At 47.0% G+C, this 19,366-nt stretch overlaps 1 protein-coding gene across 6 annotated transcripts in view; it reads right to left on the bottom strand.

Annotated features, from left to right (window-relative positions):
• Positions 1–19,366, bottom strand: part of PDE4C (phosphodiesterase 4C) — a 1,009,779-nt gene that overhangs the window by 435,610 nt on the left and 554,803 nt on the right. Inside the window, exon 1 of one of the 6 annotated variants that reach the window (XM_078670889.1) lies at positions 18,097–18,770. The exons of the other annotated variants lie outside the window; for them this stretch is intronic. Coding sequence (XP_078527015.1) covers positions 18,097–18,341 — 245 coding nt within the window. The 5' untranslated portion in view covers positions 18,342–18,770. Of the gene's footprint in view, positions 1–18,096; positions 18,771–19,366 lie in introns of those variants that run through there. 6 annotated transcript variants of the gene reach the window in all.

Below are 19,366 nucleotides of genomic sequence, written 5' to 3'. Positions count from 1 at the left end.
TCTTAAATAAACAGTGATAAGCCTATTACCATTACATACATTGCCTCTTTCTGCAACAGTGCCTTGTTCTAGATGTATTTTCTTAAATAAACAGTGATAAGCCTATTACCATTACATACATTGCCTCTTTCTGCAACAGTGCCTTGTTCTAGATGTATTTTCTTAAATAAACAGAGATAAGCCTATTACCATTTCATAAATTGCCTCTTTCTGCAACAGTGCCTTGTTCTAGATGTATTTTCTTAAATAAACAGTGATAAGCCTATTACCATTACATACATTGCCTCTTTCTGCAACAGTGCCTTGTTCTAGATGTATTTTCTTAAATAAACAGTGATAAGCCTATTACCATTACATACATTGCCTCTTTCTGCAGCAGTGCCTTGTTCTAGATGTATTTTCTTAAATAAACAGAGATAAGCCTATTACCATTTCATAAATTGCCTCTTTCTGCAACAGTGCCTTGTTTCAGATGTATTTTCTTAGATAAGCAGAGATAAGCCTATTACCATTACATACATTGCCTCTGCAACAGTGCCTTGTTTCAGATGTATTTTCTTAAATAAACAGTGATAAGCCTATTACCATTACATAAATTGCCTCTTTCTGCAACAGTGCCTTGTTTCAGATGTATTTTCTTAGATAAGCAGAGATAAGCCTATTACCATTACATACATTGCCTCTGCAACAGTGCCTTGTTTCAGATGTATTTTCTTAGATAAACAGAGATAAGCCTATTACCATTACTTAAATTGCCTCTTTCTGCAACAGTGCCTTGTTTCAGATGTATTTTCTTAGATAAACAGAGATAAGCCTATTACCATTACTTAAATTGCCTCTTTCTGCAACAGTGCCTTGTTTCAGATGTATTTTCTTAGATAAACAGAGATAAGCCTATTACCATTACTTAAATTGCCTCTTTCTGCAACAGTGCCTTGTTTTAGATGTATTTTCTTAGATAAACAGAGATAAGCCTGTTATTTTTTATTTATTTATTTATTTATTTAGAGTTTTGTATAGCGCGAACAAGACCCGTGGGTATCAGAGCGCTTAACATCGAGGAAGGTTACACATTTCCAGTTCGGTATCGATATACAACAGATAAATAAGAGATAACAGAGACTATGGCTATAGAGAGTGTCTAACTATATATATTCCGAACACATGTGCAATTGGTAAAAAGAAGTGATAGAGACCATTATCAATCGATAAGTTGAGGTAGAAGTTATATAGATTATATAGTTTGGCGGATACAGCCGAGTCTTGTGTGTGGCGTCAGTCTCCTGTCAGAGATAGTGTTCATGTGGAGGCCACCCTTCAGTTGATGAAACAGTTCATACCAGCGATCTGTCGGCTTCCCTATGCAAGGTATTTACTCATCATTAGGCTTTTCATTTCACGTTTAAATTGTACAATATTTTTAATCTTCCTAATGCTAGGGGGGAGTGAATTCCAGACTCTGGGGGCAGCTCCAGAGAATGCTCGGTCATAAGTCTTTTTCTTTCGGAAGAAGGCTGGTCTCAACAGCAGCTCCTTGGCGCTTCTCCCTGGTCTGTTTCCTCCCGATAGCTTAATTTTCTTGGCTAGATATCCTGGCGTGTTATGGTGCACCGCTTTGTGAGTAATACATGCTATCTTCATTTGAACTCTAGCCTCATAAGGTAGCCAGTTTAGTGCTTTCAGGTGAGGCGATATATGATCAAATTTCCTAGATCCAGTGATGAGTCTTGCCGCAGCGTTGAGACAGGCTTTTAGTGGTGCTGTGGAAGTTTTAGGTAGGCCAGTTAAGGTAGAGCAACCATATTCGATCCTGGATATTACTAGGGATTGTATAACTAGTTTTAGATCTGCTTCTGAGATGAAAGGTTTTAGTTTTCTTAGGTAGCTCAGATGGAAGCGGGCACTTTTTGCCATTGAATTAATGTGGGCTTTCATGTCGAGTTTCTCATCTAATGTGATTCCTAGTGATTTGGCTGAGTTGACTAGGGTAGGTGTGCAGTTTAGCGCAGTCACCAATTTGGTCCATTCCTTTATTTCAGGGTGGCTCCTTGGAGGTGAGATTAGCAAGAATTCGGTTTTCTGGGCATTTAATTTCAGATGATTCAAAGTTAACCATTGTACAGTCATCCTTAGTGTTTCATTGATTAGATCTATGTCTTCAAGGGAGGCGATCTTTAAGTATATTTGCGTGTCGTCTGCATACATGTGGTAGGATATCTTTGATTTCCGAAGAATGTCTGTGAGGGGTTCGACATACAGGTTGAATAGATCTGGGGATAGTGTTGAGCCTTGCGGGACCCCAATTGCGTTAGGACATGGGGCTGAGATTGCTTGGTTAACCATGAATCGTTGAGATCTGTTACTTAGGAAAGAGTTGAACCATCTCAGGACGTTTCCGGATAATCCCATCCTGTCCTGTAGCCTGATCAGAAGTGCCTCATGATTTACCGTGTCGAACGCAAAAGACAGGTCGAGGAGAATCAATAGGCATGCTTGATTTTGGTCTAGGGCTTGTAGTGCGTCATCAGCAATGTGCAGGATCGCTGTTTCTGTGCTGTGCCCTGTTCTGAATCCTGATTGGCATTCGTCTAGTAGGGAGAACTTGGTGATGTGTTGCTTCAATTGGCTCTGCACGCATTTCTCAATTAGTTTGGCCAGTAGAGGGATGTTAGTTACTGGTCTATAGTTATTCGGATCTGATGCATTCGCTGTCGGTTTTTTGATTATTGGAACTACTTGTCTTGTTTTTAGGCAATCAGGGAGGATCCCTTGTGTAAGTGAAGCGTTTATTATTTTGGTCCAGATTGGAACCACAATGTGGCTTATTTCTCTTACACATTTTGCAGGCAAAGGGTCATGATAGTGGTTATTCGGTCTGATTTCGGACAGCGTTTTGGCGATCTTGTCATGGTCATATAGTTCAAATGTGTCCCAGTTTGCTTTATTTTTTGTCTCACTTTTTGCCTTACTCTCTGTTATCATGCCGGTCTCGCTCGTCGGTCGAGGTTGGGTCGGGAGGATACTTGCGGCCATTGCGAGCTCTACCTCTAGCGCTTTGGTCTTCTCTACGAAAAATGTGGAGAATTCCTCGCAGCTTAATGGAGTTTTTGCGTTCTCTTGAGTTGATTTGGCTTGTTTATCGGATTGCTGCTTTAGGATCTCGAAGAGTTTTCTTGGTCTGTTTTTGGCATTGTCAAGTTCTGCTCTTATAAATTCTTTTTTGGAATTGATTACCTTTTTGTTATAATCCTTTCTGATTTTTCTGAGGGCTTTCAGCTCTGGTGAGGAAGGGTGTTGTCTCCATTTTCTTTCGGCTGTTCTCAGCTTGCGCCTGTCTTCATTCAGAGACCCACTGAACCACGGATTCTTTGGCTTATCTGTGGTCCTTTTCAATTTTAGTGGCATAGTTTCATTGACGATATTTCCAATTGAGGTTAAGTAGTGATCAGTCAGTTCGCTTACATTCAGTGTTATCATTACATACATTGTCTCTTTCTAAAGCAGTGCCTTGATTTGGGTGTATTTGTTTGAGCAAATACAGCTACACCAGGTAGGATTGGGAGAGACTATAGAGTATTGAGGAATTAAGTAAGTGACTTTGTTATCAGGGAAAGTGTAAATAGGCTGAAGCTTTTGAGACTATCTGATGGACGCTGGAGGGGTGTTCATATCTTGTAGGAATGCCCTGGGGTGGAATGGGTACCAGATGAGTTTTTCTTAACATGTTTGCTCTTGAGGCTCAGGATGGCTTTGCTTCTGGTCACACAGCATCCCCAGGGATGGTCAGTTTCTGGGAGAGACACTTGGAGGCATACAGGTGCCTTGCAGATGAAACAGGCATTTTTGTAAATACACATTAGCTCAATTGGAAGCCATTTTAATGAGAATAAGACCGGTGCCGTATGGTCCTGAGTTCGGCACGGACCTGCTTCCAGCGTTGCAGGACCGCCCTTAGTAGAGTAGGGTTTGACTTTTTTGGTGCACCAGTGAGGAGAGGATTTTCATCGTCAGAGCAACACATGGCGAGGGATTGCAGAGCAGTTTTTAAGTTGTTAGGTGCTCAAAGGCTGCATTTACTCTCTAGTTTGATACCCATGGATTGGATAGATTCCTCGGTTGATGCTGAAAGCCTGCGGAATGTTTTGCATCTAACCAATGCTGGCTCACCCATGAGTCAGGTTTTGAAGACAATAGGAGAAATTCAGTTTTTAATTCAACCTTTTTTTTAGCTGTTGATCTTTAAGTTATTTTTTGAAAAGAAGGAGCTATAAAATCATAAGATCTTATAGCTCCTTCAGAGATTCTAAGATATATCTGGGCATTGTCTGCGTAGAGATGAAACCAAACTCCTACATTGGTTGGAAGTCACAAAGAGTTCCAATGGGGTCAATATAGATATTACTAGTTAAAGGGCCAAATTTGAGAGCAGGACTCCCCAGATTTTTTGTTTTAGAGTTTTATATAGCGCAAACTACACCCGAGACATCAGGTATCAGAGCGTTTTACATGAGCATCAGTTTTGTTACAGATGGACACATTCAATTTTTTTAAGGCACGGGGAGATTAAGTGATTTTTCCCAGAATCACAGAATGTTGAGCGTCGTTGCAGAGACTCGAACCCGGTCCCCCAGCTTCGAAGTAGACCGATCTAGCCGTAAGGCTACATCCTCTCCCCATTTAAGACACTGATATTGACCTACAAATAAGGCATTTAGCCATTATCGTACTGTGTCAATAATTCACAGCCTTTCCACGGCAGTATGGACTGGTAGTCGATGGCCGTGCATATGTCGTAAAGAATCTGGAGTCATCTGTTATTTCATTACCATCTAACATTTTCAGTGTGTCATCTATCACACCCACCGCTGATGTCCCTAAGCAAGAAGGGTGTTTCCTTTCAGATACTTCTTAAGGTGGGTGCAACAGATTTCTCCATGAATTTCATTGGGAATGGTACGCTTTAGGGATGAGGGGTTTTGAAAGCCATTTGGGTCCACATTATATTTTTATGGTTGTTTTATTAATGAATTTTATGAATCCGTATTTTTAACAATATTTATTACTTTTATCGATGTATTCTATATGTATTATATGCTTTTATGACAATCGTCGAATAAAGCTTGTTTGACTTGAAGAATAGATTCTACATTTCCTATTTTGAGTGTTGCCTGGCACCCACCTGTGTTCAAAAAAGGGACTGATCACTTCAAGCTAGTTTGGGGTGAGAGCCAGATGAGGTTTTGGCCAAATTAGGTAGTACGGGTCAGCCGTGCCGCCGGAGGGCTTTGGTTTCACAATGGTGTCTTTAAAAGACTCCTCTGTAACCAGCTTGAAGTCAGACAATGGGGTGCTTCTTTTCTTGGTGTTAATTATGCATGGGTTATCCAAGGTGGAAGAGCAGGAGTCTTTTTTTGTCTGATCACGTTGAATTAAAATTGCAGAATTAGCTTCATCACAATTCTCTGCCCCAATTCCAAACGTGGGTGTCAGAGAGCAAGATTCTATCAGCATTTGAAAGAATTTTTTTGATGTGTTTCGACCCTTTTAGCTGGTTGCTGAAATAGTTAGCTTTCACCAGGGTAACATTTTCTGGTAGACAGCTCAGCTTGTTTGGATTTTAGGATGCTCTGTTAAAGGCAGCTAGGTTTTTTATTCCCATTTTCTTTCAAACTCACGGAATTTCCTCGGCTCATTGTTAAGGTTATGAGTGTTCCAGTTTGTAGATTTCTTCACTCTCTCATGTTTGTGATCTGGTTTGACAGCGCAGACAATTATGCATGCATCAATAAAGATGGACTTTGGCTCCGCCCAGATGTTGGGAGCCAGGAGTACATGTTTTGATTGGGCAGTAGTTGTGTGCTTCCACAAAAAAAAGTGCTTTGCCTCCTCACAGATGTGATCATTTTGTTATTTAATTCAGAGGTACATGCATGACACTTTAATGCTGTAAATGTGTCTTAGATACCTTGGTAATATATGGTGTGTTTCTATGGCAGCAGCGCAGATGGGAGGAGGGCAGTCATTAACCTGCAGGGATGTCTGGGTCTGGCTTGACAAAGCAACTGTCATCTGACCTTTTAAACTACAACAATATTATTGCACAGTTATTATACAGTTTTTTTGCTTCTACAGAAATGCACATCCATCCCTGCGCTATTTATTAGTAATGCTTCACATTACCATGCAACATTCCTATAAAACAAGATCTGTTGGCTTTGCCAGTGCTTGTTCAGAGTTAGGGCCGCCATCTTGTCAAATAAGGAAGGTGTTGAAACATTGTGCTGGAGGAGGAGTGAAGCTCCAATGTGGAGCCTGTTGAGCATGGATGTGTATATTAAAAGGGCATTGGCAGGTTGTTTCATTCTTCTGGGTTTTAGGTTGTCCATTGCTCGGCTTCAAGTTGTTTTTATCTTTCAAGGCATCTGTGGCCATTATGAGGTTTTGATGCCATTCTCCAAAGGTTTAGGTCAGCTTGTTCAAGATGGCTGATATGTAGCTTGCTGAGAGGATACAGATGTGTTTGAGTGACGTCAGTGGATTTGCCATTGCGGTGGCAAATGATCCGCTCTCTAGGTGGCTATGATGCGTTTGGTGTGCATTTATTTGCCAGCAGTTGTGTCTACTGTGTTCTGTTGTCGTGAGGCGATATGAGAACAAAGCGTGATCTGATGAGCCGCAGAGCTCTGAGTATAAATCCGAGTGAAAGGAAGATATGTTGTTTTAAGAACATGAGTTGAATATAATTCAATAGACCTCCTGCTTGTGTTGAATGACTCTTAGTGACGCAAGAAGATGTGACACCTTCCAGTGCATCTAACACACTGAAGGGTCATTTAAAGCTGAGGCCAACACATGCCACTAGTGTGGAATCACTAGCCCATTCTAACGTTTAATACAATAACACATTGCACCCGCACCGGGGGCCGCTCCTTCTTCTAATCACTGCCAAGACATGGAACAACCTACCCCTACGAACAGCACCCTCCCTGGTGGACTTCAGAAAGAAACTCAAGACCTCGCTTTTTGACGGTGACACAGCACCCAGATACCCCTAGGGGTGAGTTTGCAGCGTTATATATATACTGATTGATTGAGTGACATTGAATTCTGGGACTTGTAGTCTTGTCACAACCACACACACACAACCACACACACACACAACCACACAAACACATACAACCACACAACCACACGCACAACCACACACACACACAACCACAACTACACACACACAACCACACACACAACCACACACACACAACCACACACAACCACACACACCACAACTACACACACAACCACAACTACACACACACCAACACACACACAACCACACACACACAACCATACACACACAACCACACACACAACCACACACATGCACACAACCACACACGCACAACCACACACACAATCACAACCACACACACACACACAACCACACAAAACCAGTCACACACAACCATATACACAACCACACACACAACCACACACACACAACCAGACACACAACCACACACACACAACCACACATACACAACACACACAACCACACACGCACACACAGCCACACACACAACCACACATACAACCACACACACACAACCACACACAACCACATCCACACACAACCACAACTACACACGCAACCACAACTACACACACACACAAACACACACACAACCACACACAACCACACGCACCACACACAACCACAACTACACACACAACCACAACTACACACACACAAACACACACACAACCACACACAACCACACACACAACCACACACACAACCACACACACAATCACAACCACACACACACACACAACCACACACACAAAACCAGTCACACACAACCATATACACAACCACACACACAGTCACAACCACACACACACCCACACACACACAACCAAACACACAACCACACACACACAACCACACATACACAACACACACAACCACACACGCACACACAGCCACACACACAACCACACATACAACCACCCACACAACCACACACACAACCACAACCACACACACCCACACAAAACAACACACAACACAACCACACATACAGTTGTGGGCTTTAAAACTATTGACGTTGTGCAATAAAAGTCAACAACTATGTAATATATTAGAGAGAAGCAGTAGCTTCGCTCTAGTTTATGTCTCTCTCCTGTCTCTCTCTTTCTGTCTGCCTCTACATTCAATTGCCTTTCTTCTCTCTGCTCCTTGCATCTCTCCCATTATTTTTCTGACTCCGTACCTCCCTCTATGTACATCGTTCTGTATCGCTTTCTACCCTTCTTTCAATTATATCGCTCCCTGTTGACCGGTTTAGTCAGCCTCCTTGGTGCCTGTCTCCAGTGTCTACCCAGGTTCTCCCATTAATGCCCCCTCCCGAACCTGTGAGTCTCACCCTCTGCTGCTTCTCTTACTCACACTACTGTTTCTCCTCCCTACCCAGATGTTTGACTTATTCTTTCATTTTCCCTGCTCGAAGGTGATCTTATCCCTGCTGTTTCTCTTACTTACATCAATGTGTCATTTACTTTCTTATTTCCTATGCTCTTTAAAGGGGATCTTCCACTCGCCGGTTTCTCGTGCTCTCTCCCTCGCCCCATGTTTCTCTTAGCTCTCCTGCAGCCAGATGGTTTGCTTATTCTCTCATTTTCTTTACTCAAAAGTGATTGTACCCCTACCCCCTGTTGTTTTCCTTATTATCCTTTAATACTTTGCTGCCTCTCGCTGCCCCCTCTACCAGCATCTTTCTAGTGCCTATTTCTGCCTTTTCGTTATTTTCGTCTCTGTCTCAGTCGGCATTGCTAATAATAATGCAAGACTAGCACCTTACTGCCTCAAACTAACTACACAACATAAAACAGACCACACTTCTTCAAATCAGCCACAATACCTGAAACCGATCACAGTACGTGAAACTAACTGCAGTATGATATATGAAACTGACCACAACCCTTGAAACAAGCATATGTGGTACTGACTGGTATTATGTCGAGTGTAGTTGTGTTGTATTGAATAGAGTGTAGATATGTGTTGTAAATATTTGTTGTGTAATTATGTGGTATTCCAAGTTATGATGAGGAGAGTATGTATGTTGCATTGATTAGTGTGTAAATATGTGGATTGTAATTGTACGGTACTGAGTTGTATGAGGGGTGTATTTATGTTGCATTGAGTAGAGTACATAACTATACTCAACATAATACCACTCAGTACCACATAATTACCAATCACATAATTACACTGTATTCAATACAACATAAATACACTCCACATACCACTCAGTACTACATAATTGCATGCCACATAATTACTCTCTACTTAATGCAACATAAATACACTCCACACAATACCACTATGTGCCACATAGTAACACAACACATGTTTACACTGTACTCAATGCAACATAAATACACACCTTTCACTCAAGTTCGTGCTATATAAAAAATAAAAAATAAACAATTGCAATGCAATAGGTCTCACATTACTGAATCTTTGAGCTGCTAATCTTGAATTATTATTAGCATGCCAACAGCTCAAACTTTTATAATGCGAGACCTATTGCATTGCAAATGCTTGTTTCATTCTTTTCTTTTCTTCTGTTTTGTTTTATTTTTTACATCTTGTGGATTGAACCACAGAGTTCAAAGTTAATATAATGTTCACCTTTTTTTCTTGTACCTTTTGTGAGCTTGGCTTTGCAGATGATGCACTAGGACTTCAGTTCAAGGAGAGCTTGGATTGGGGGTGCCTCCGAAGATATCCGAGCTGGGGTGAAGGGACTGAACTTTCTTTGGCTGAGTTTGAAAGGTGGCTTTGACAGAACTCACATTTCCTAAGATTATACTTGAGAAGTTTATCCAGTCCAGGACTTTACTTTGTATTCTGGACGCTGCAGTCATGTTAATCAAACTACAGAGGCATGCCTACAAGTCCCAGCTTGCAAAGAGAGAAGTGTGGACTGGATCAGCTCCTCGTGCATAGACCTAGGAGCCTTGAGAGCTTTGCTCTGCATGGCTAGGGTGCAATGGAAGGGAAGCTCTTATGCAGGGCACTGCCAAGATCAACACAGGTGAGGATGGGGCGTGAATAGTTGAATCTGTTGTATCCTTACAAGGCCTTGTCTGCATCACTGCACTGTACGTAAATTGACATTTCATATGTGTCTTACAGTGACCATTGTTGATTGCTGCAAAGAGCAAGAGACAGAGAGAGACAGAGAGAGAGAGAGAGAGAGAGAGAGAGAGAGAGAGAGAGAGAGAGAGAGAGAGAGAGAGAGAGAGAGAGAGAGAGAGAGAGCGAGAGAGAGAGAGAGAGAGAGAGAGCGAAGAGAGGGAGAGAGAGAGAGAGAGAGAGAGAGAGAGAGAGAGAGAGAGAGAGAGAGGGGGGGGGAGACAGAGAGAGAGAGAGAGACAGAGAGAGAGAGAGAGAGAGAGTGTTCTCCTGCACTAACAGAGTTTGTGTTGTCAGCCAGAGGCTCACTGCATCCTCACTATGCCCCTGCTACGGCATTCCTTGCTAAGTCATGCAGGATTAAACCCCTTTGCAACAAGCACGCGACCCAGCAGAGGGGTGAGGGCTAGAGGAAGCTCAGTGGGGCGGCAGGTGCACACGCTACCGAGGCAGAGACTTTAAGCCTTCTATTTCTGCAATTTGTACAGCTATTTCTGTAATTTGTAGAGCGCATGGCGACCCGAAGGCATCCCAGCTCTGAACAAGAGGTAGCACCACCCAGAAGTAGAAGGAACACTAAAAACCTAGGTATTTAAAAAGCCAGGTTTTAATCGCTTTTCGAAGACATTGGTCATTCGCTGTAGCTCGAGTGGCCAGAGAGGGAGAGAGTTCCAGAGCTTTGCTACATTAAAGCTGGATGACCGACCGCCACTTCTAGCTCTTTGACAGCCGGGGTGGCAGCCAGGTGGAGATTCGAAGATCGAAGTGATCTATTGGGGTTGTAAGGGATGAGTAGCTGAGGTAGGATGGGCGGGCCTCGGCCTTGTAAAGCACGGTGAGCAATTCACAACAATATAAATTTCCCTCTTTGAGCAGTCGGGAGCCAGTGGAGATCTCTCAATCCCTGTCTAACTGACTGCGATCTGGGAGTTCCTGGCCCTACACGTGCGACCGCATTTTGCACAACCTGCAATTTCTGGGTAACTCCTTTAGGAGACCCTAAGTACAATGAGTTACCCTAGTCCAGATGGGACCAACACTCGTCTAGAGCTCTGGGGAAGAAAGGATAGACTCTTGTGCAGCATTCGTAGTTTACCAAAACAAGTGGCCGTGGTTTTTGTGGCCTGGACTTCCATAGTCAGGGGATCTTCCAGCCACATCCCCAGACTTTTTATAACAGCCTTAGGGATCGGGGACCCAGGCCCATTGGCCAGTCTAGACCTTGTTAGACGGAGGAGTTGTTCACAAGAATCATTAACTCTGTCTTTGCTCCGTAGAACTTCAGACATGACTTGCTCACTTTGCCACTGGATTCAAGCAAGCCGGGCTGATGACCGCTGATTAGACAGAAACCGGGCCGAGGATGCTTGTTTCCGGTCCAGGGAAGGCATGGCTTGGCAGTATGGGCTGGACTGTTCCCATGAGGCACAGGGCCAGACTGATTTGCATATGGCCATGTCTGAACTGGGGTGGCAGAGTGGGCTAAAGAACGATGATGGATTAAACCCAGATCAGTTGAGGTGAGTGCTTGAATTGTCAACGCTCCGTCCATCATCCCCTTTGGTTTTGCTTTGTTCATCCAGCTGGCTGCTGGCTCCAGGGAGGGCCCCGGATTAGATGTTGAAGGGGCCGAGTCTGGGGCAAGAGACATCACCGGCTGGGTGTCATTGCATAGGAACTATGGAGTCCCCAATAGGAGCTTCGATGTCCACCAGAGTTTGAAGATATATATTAAACAACGTGGGGATAAGAGAGGACCCCTGCGGGACAGCACAAGCCACAGGCAGAACTTCCAGGGAACTGTCCCTATTTATAAAGGAACTCACCCACTCCAGAGCTTCCCTTGAAACTCCGACCCTACCAACTCTATCCAAAAGTATAGAATGGTCAACAGTGTCGAAGGCCGCACTGACATCCAGAAGCACAATGGCCACTGTGGCCCCCTGATCCAGTCTCCTTTTTACCTCCTCCTCTACCGCGAACAAGTTGGTCTCTGCACTGTGCTTAGGCCGAAAGCCAGTTTGTGTATGATACAGGATTGAACTGGATTCCAAGAAATCTGACAGGCATGTATTTACATACTTTTCTGCCCCCTGACTTAGACCTGGGAGCAGGGAAATTGGACGAAAGTTGTCTAGACAGGAGGGATCCCGGTTAGGCTTCTTTAAGTCGGCTCTAATCACATGATCCTTCCAAGTAAGGGGCACCAGGCCCATTTCCAGGGACAGATTGACAAATTCTAGTAAAAAAAGGGAGAATCATTTCTGGAGCATAGATTCTCAGAGGTGCCGGGTCAAGAGGAGATCCAGGCTTAAATTTCCAAAAAACAACAGTAAATTCCTCCAACAAGAGGGGGATTGGGACAGGATAGGCAGGCATGCATTCTCACTAACCCTCGGCGAGATGGAATTATCGCTTGTATAGGTATCTTGAAATGACTGGTAGATGTTCAGAATTTTGGTATTAAAGTAGTTAGCCAAGGCGGTACACCTATCAGTGGAGGCTTCAACCACGGGGTCATTTGTGGTGGACTCCATAATGGAGTTTGTAATTCTGAACATCTCTCTTGGAGAATTCACAGCATTATTGATGGTTTTTGTGTCACAGAAGAAGTTCTGGGCTTGTTGAATTTCCATGTGATATATCCTCACCTTCTCTCGATAGAATACTTTTTTATTTTCCTCGTAGTCTTTTCGCTCTTTCTGCGATTTGTGTGTTCTTTTTAGTGTTCGAAGGTAGCGGGAGTACCACGAGGCCGACTTGCCTTTAGGGTTTTGAGTCATGGCCGTCTTAGGGATGCTTAGGTTTAGGGAATGAACCAACCAGTTAGAAACCATGCCGTTGGCCGTTTGCAGGTCCATGCCCAAACAAGGGGACGTGGAGCTCAAAGTACTTCTCCGGGTGTCGCGATTACGCTTGGACCAAGGCCGATCTTTAGCCGCCCTGCATTTCTGGAATGACGTGACGCTGGGTACCGTGAGAATCCTGGGGATTGGATAGTGATCTGTCCAGAAAACAGGTACGGGGTCCAACACATGTCCCGGGTTGGTGGGTCATTCGTAAATATCGGATCCAACAAATGTCCTACTATGTGCGTAGGACCCTGAACCATTTGCTCCAATTGGATGGCGTTAGGTCAAGCAAAAAACGGGAAACATCCTTTACCACGCGGATTTTACTCCGCGTGGCTTTTAGAACGCGTCAGTTACAATGCAAGTCGTAACCACCACTTGCGCTGGAGGGCGCTACAGGATTAAGAATAGTATATTTACTATTCGAACACCTTCCCTAGTGTCCACGGGGACTGGTGTTAGAATAGTAAATTATACTATTCTAAATCCACGCCCCCAACGCAAGTCGTTATAACGACTTGCGTTGTAAGGGACGCGTTGTAAAGGAACGCGTTGTGACGGTACGCGTCGTACCGTCATACATCCGCAAAACACGCGTTGCTCAACTTTTACTAGCGCAAGCTTCTACTCTTTAGATGTAAGGTTGCGCTATAGCAGCCAGGTCTACTTTTCGCTTGGCCAGCTCCCTTAATTCAGGGTTTCTGAGTTCAGGCTTGTGGGGTTTATAGTAGGTCCTTCCTGAGGGAGAACCTTAAGAAGTTTCAGAGGATAGAACCTGCTTGGGTGGACAGGAGAGATATCTACATAGAATTATAGACGAGTGACAATGAGTAACTGGTAATGTTTTTCAGAGAGTTTTTCCGAGTGACGTAAAAATGACGAGAGCGAAGTTCGGGTTGTCTCTTTCCCCTTCACACAACCCCCCCCCCATTTTTCTTGCTTAAAGTAGACCCAAGTATTTTTCACTTCTTTTTGTCATATACTATTGGGGATATAATCTTATGCAGGTCTTTAAAATTTCCCTAGGACCCTCCGGCTTAAATCTTTGTGTTAGTGTCTATGACCCCACTCATGAGTAGGAGTCCCTTTATTTCCTTTTTATGTTACGTACGGCCCCTCAAAGTCATCGGCCCTTGTTTTTAACTGATCCTCCGGGACAGAGGAATACTAGGGTGAGCCATACAGAACATGGCCTCTCCGCCCTGATCTAAACATAAAAAACAAATCCGGCCTCTTGCTACCCTCCCTTACCCCCCTCTGTGCCTTCCCTCCTTCTCTCCCTAAGCTCTGCTCTCTATTGGAGAAATCAGGTCTCTTTGTTTCTCACTGTTGCTACGTCATAGCAGTGAATAACCAGATTTCGAATACACTCTTCGTGATTCTGGCCATGACATCCGTGCTTAACAAGGGCGTGAAGCGACACATCATTAAAAACATAAAACTGCACCAATTCACCCGGGAGTATATTCTTGTGTTTAAAGTTTATTTTAAAGTGACAGTGCACCACACACTCCTCGGTTTGTGAACTCTGTGAAAAGAGCGCCGGGCTGCTGCGCTGTTTGTCATCAGATATGTCATGTGACCCGCCTGACACACGTGTAATATTAATAGAGTATTCACCAGCCCAGTGACTGTCTCGAGGGCACGGGAGACACAAAGCGCGCCTTCTGCAAACTCTGTTGATAGCTCAGTGGGTGAACGCACTGCTACAGGAACTCTTAGGGCCGAGTAGTGTCAGATTCCAATAGTGAAAAATCCGTGCAGTGCTTAGCGCCTTGAAGAGGAAATCAAACTGCTAGTAGTGTCTGGGTGGTGTATATCATCAGCTATTATGGCCGATGCTTTGAAGCCATAGACTGCCAAAGTAGGCGCTATATTAAAAGTAGGCAATAATACTCACTTTAACAGTTATCATACAACATATAATATTACAGCATTTTAATGTGAGGGGTTATTTAATGACCTTTCTGCAAATCATTACAAGGCACAAGTTTACAATATTTTCAGATCTAAGAACTGCATGGTTCCCACTCCCGGCTCAGTGGGACAGGGGTGGACTTTCTATAAAATGTTAAAATGTGAGACCAATAATAGCTCCTAGCAGCGCTCCCGAGCTGTCCCAGCGCCCCCTCCCCCGCCCCAGCCGTGTAGTATTTGTGTCTTGTTAGTACTAGCGCCGCAAGTATCAGCCCCGGCAGAAGACATCTGGACTGGGTGCACTGCTCACACTGAGAGAGGCCAGCCTGATGCTGCTCCTCCTTTCATCGACTTCATAAGGATGAAATGAGGACGTCGTCACGGGCCCTGATCTTCAGGGTGCACACAACGCTGAAGCAAGTGCCTAAACCCACGTATATTACCTGCTCATATGCGGTGAGAACACTTTGGGGGGACAGTTGATGTAGCCATTGTGGGAGTTACCTTCCTGAACCCCAAGACCCGCTGAGATTTTGAGGAGTGTTCACTAAGCAGAACTGACATTCTATGCCTGGAATGCTCCTCCTTTCATCACCAACCCTCCCCCACCTGTTAGCCCCGCCCCTCTGCAGGGCCAGCCGATGCCCCTTCACACCTGAGCATTTCCAAGTGCCCATTTCTGCATTTTCCGTGTACCAGGAAGTGGACCCCGGCACTTCAAGGAAGTGAACACAGGTTACCCCACCAGCGCCTGACGTCATTCATAAATCTCACAGATGCACGTGCTGTGCCCACGTGATCTTGTTATCTTGGGGCCCAGGCAGGCTGCCACCGCCCACACACCGCAGGTGCGCCTGGCTCTGCCAGATAGCGCTGGAGCCAGGGGCAGGGCAGGGCATTTCACAGGCTGGGCGTCCGGTTTGCATATCTCACTACCCAGGCATGTTAGTCAATCGAGTGTGGGAGGACATCGACACTACAACTCCCAGAATGCACTGATTTATCACATATTACAAGGAGGGAAACGTGGCCTGTGTACATGGAACGACCTGGCAAACCTAACAAAGCAGAAACCACAGGTGCCTTACAAGCCACATACACCGCAGTTAAATTACTAGCCACACAAACTCCAGGTGCAGTGCCAACCACACTTTCAGTATCGTTACCTTACTAGGCGCACACACACCACAGATGCAGTGCCAACCACACACGTCACTGGTGCCTTGCTGGGCTCACACACCGCAGATGCAGTGCCAACCACACACGTCACAGGTGCCTTGCTGGGTTCACCCACAGTCGGTGTAGTGCCAACCACACACGTCACAGGTGCAGTGCCAACCACACACGTCACTGGTGCCTTGCTGGGCTCACACACAGCAGGGGCAGTGCCAACCACACACGTCACAGGTGCAGTGCCAACCACACATGTCACAGGTGCAGTGCCAACCACACACGTCACAAGTGCCTTGCTGGGCTCACACACAGCCGGGGCAGTGCCAACCACACACGTCACAGGTGCCTTGCTGGGCTCACTCTCCGCAGATGCAGTGCCAACCACACACGTCACAGGTGCAGTGCCAACCACACACGTCACTGGTGCCTTGCTGGGCTCACACACCGCAGATGCAGTGCCAACCACACACGTCACAGGTGCGGTGCCAACCACACACGTCACAGGTACAGTGCCAACCACACACGTCACTGGTGCCTTGCTGAGCTCACACACCGCAGATGCAGTGCCAACCACACACGTCACAGGTGCCTTGCTGGGCTCACCCACAGTCGGTGTAGTGCCAACCACACACGTCACAGGTGCAGTGCCAACCACACACGTCACTGGTGCCTTGCTGGGCTCACACACAGCAGGGGCAGTGCCAACCACACACGTCACAGGTGCAGTGCCAACCACACATGTCACAGGTGCAGTGCCAACCACACACGTCACAGGTGCCCTGCTGTACTCACTCGCAGCAGGTGCAGTGCCAACCACACACGTCACTGGTGCCTTGCTGGGCTCACTCACAGCATGTGCAGTGCCAACTACACACGTCACAGGTGCAGTGCCAACCACACACGTCACAGGTGCCTTGCTGGGCTCACTCACAGCATGTGCAGTGCCAACTACACACGTCACAGGTGCAGTGCCAACCACACACGTCACAGGTGCCTTGCTGGGCTCACTCACAGCAGGTGCAGTGCCAACCACACACGTCACAGGTGCCTTGCTGGCCTCACTCACAGCAGGTGCAGTGCCAACCACACACGTCACAGGTGCATTGCCAATCACACACGTCACAGGTGCAGTGCCAACCACACACGTCACAGGTGCCTTGCTGGCCTCACACATATACGCACCACAAGTGCAGTGCCACAACACGCACACAAAATAGGCATTTCTGCCTACATACATACCACGTGGGTACTCCTAACAACACATAACACAGGTTCGCCCATACGCTGCTAAGACCCACATGCTACAGGCGTGTTGCTAACCTCACTTACACTACAGGAGCACTGCTGGCCACACAGATACCCAGGTGCACTTCTAACAGGACACACGGGGGGGCACCCTAAACACCTAACACAGGGTCAACACAAACAACACACATGATTTTAAATAGTGGTGCTAAGTGCGCACCTTTCACATGTGAAATACAAACTACACGAGGGTGCACGGATACCCACGCCGTCACCACGAGGGCCCTGCCAGCTGCACGTGGCACAGGTGACCTGTCCACTATCCAGCCTGGCATCCCAGGAGCACCAGGAACCATATGTGCCGCACTGTTATCACAAAAACCACAGGTGCATTGCAAACCACACACACACATACCACAGGTGAACTGCTAATCACACACATGCCACAGGTGCAGTGCTGAGCACACCGTTGCCACAGCTACACTGCAAACAAAGCCCTGTCCATACCGCAGTCACCGCATCCATGCCACGTGTCGAGGGCTAACCACATAGAAAGCACAGACGTGTTGCTAACAACGCACACACATGTGCAGTGCCAACCACACCGGGAGGACAGGTGCAGCTACCCAAACACACCGTCCCCGGGCGGGCACCCCCTCCGCGCGCCCTGCCAGCCTGCGCGCGCCGCGGCGGCCGCGCTGCCCTTACCAGAGGGGGTGTGCCAGGGTGAACCGCCGCTGCACCCGGCTGCTCCGGTTCAGCAGCAGCTTCCGGAAGAGCAGAGGCGAGTTACGGGGCGAGTTCAGCGGCGAGTTGCGGGGCGAGTGGACGGGCGAGTGGCGGGGGGAGTTGAGGGGCGAGTGGCGGGGGGAGCTGAGCGGGGAGGTCCGCGGAGAGATCCGCGGGGACATGACCAGCGCCACCGGGGTCGGGACCTTCTTGGAATTCAGCATCTTTGGCGTCCGAGGGCCACAAATCCTCTCGAGAGTCAAAAGCCACCAATCGGGGGGTATCTTCTATTGGCCTAGCAAAGAATCATCGCGGCAAGCTGCCCGGGCTGCTCCTTGGCGCACAGCGCGCGGTCTGCCAGGGCGGGTTGGCATAAGAGGGCACAGTGCATCAGCTTTCAAAGTCTAACAGAGTCCTGGAGGAAAGCAACTGGAAAAAGTCCGCCTGCAACTCCGAGTCCCAGCAGCCTCTTCTCTCTGTGCTTCTATTAGTTTTATTGTTGTTGTAATTAATAATTATCCGGCAAGGCGCCCGTTCCACAGCCAGGTGGCCCGTTCCGTTGCGCACCAGCGCAGCCAGGTGGCCCGTTCCTTTGCGCACCAGCGCAGCCAGGTCCTTTTCCTTTGCGCACCAGCGCAGCCAGGTGGCCTTTTCCTTTGCGCACCAGCGCAGCCAGGTGGCCCGTTCCTTTGCGCACCAGCGCAGCCAGGTGGCCTTTTCCTTTGCGCACCAGCACAGCCAGGTGGCCTCTTTGCGCACCAGCACAGCCAGGTGGCCTTTCCCTTTGCGCACCAGCGCAGCCAGGTGGCCTCTTTGCGCACCAGCACAGCCAGGTGGCCTTTCCCTTTGCGCACCAGCGCAGCCAGGTGGCCTCTTTGCGCACCAGCACAGCCAGGTGGCCTTTCCCTTTGCGCACCAGCCAAGGAGCGCCTTTCGAAGGCGCCCTTCCCGGGGCCCTAACTGCAACAACTTTTTTCTCCGCGATGTGTGCTCCTGGGCTCCGTGAGCTGCCGTGTTCTTGTTTTCTCCCGGCCGTGTGCGCTCCGGCGCTTCTGAATGTAGGGAGGGCGGAGCCGGGAGGGGCCTGTCCGGCTGCGGGACACCCCTCCTGGAGAGAGTCCTGGGCACTCCACGCCCCCCTGAGTTGGGTGTCACTCACCAACAGTGTCTTTGAAGGGAGGCTGCAGCAGCAGGGGAGGGGCCAGGCTGCCCACGCCCCCTCCCGTGCCCTTTGGAGCTGTGCGCACCG

This window comes from Lissotriton helveticus, chromosome 12 (assembly GCF_964261635.1).
Source record: "Lissotriton helveticus chromosome 12, aLisHel1.1, whole genome shotgun sequence".
NCBI classification, from domain to species: Eukaryota; Metazoa; Chordata; class Amphibia; order Caudata; family Salamandridae; genus Lissotriton; species Lissotriton helveticus.
Note: the sequence above shows the minus strand (reverse complement) of the source record. Positions and strands in the feature narration are given on the sequence as shown.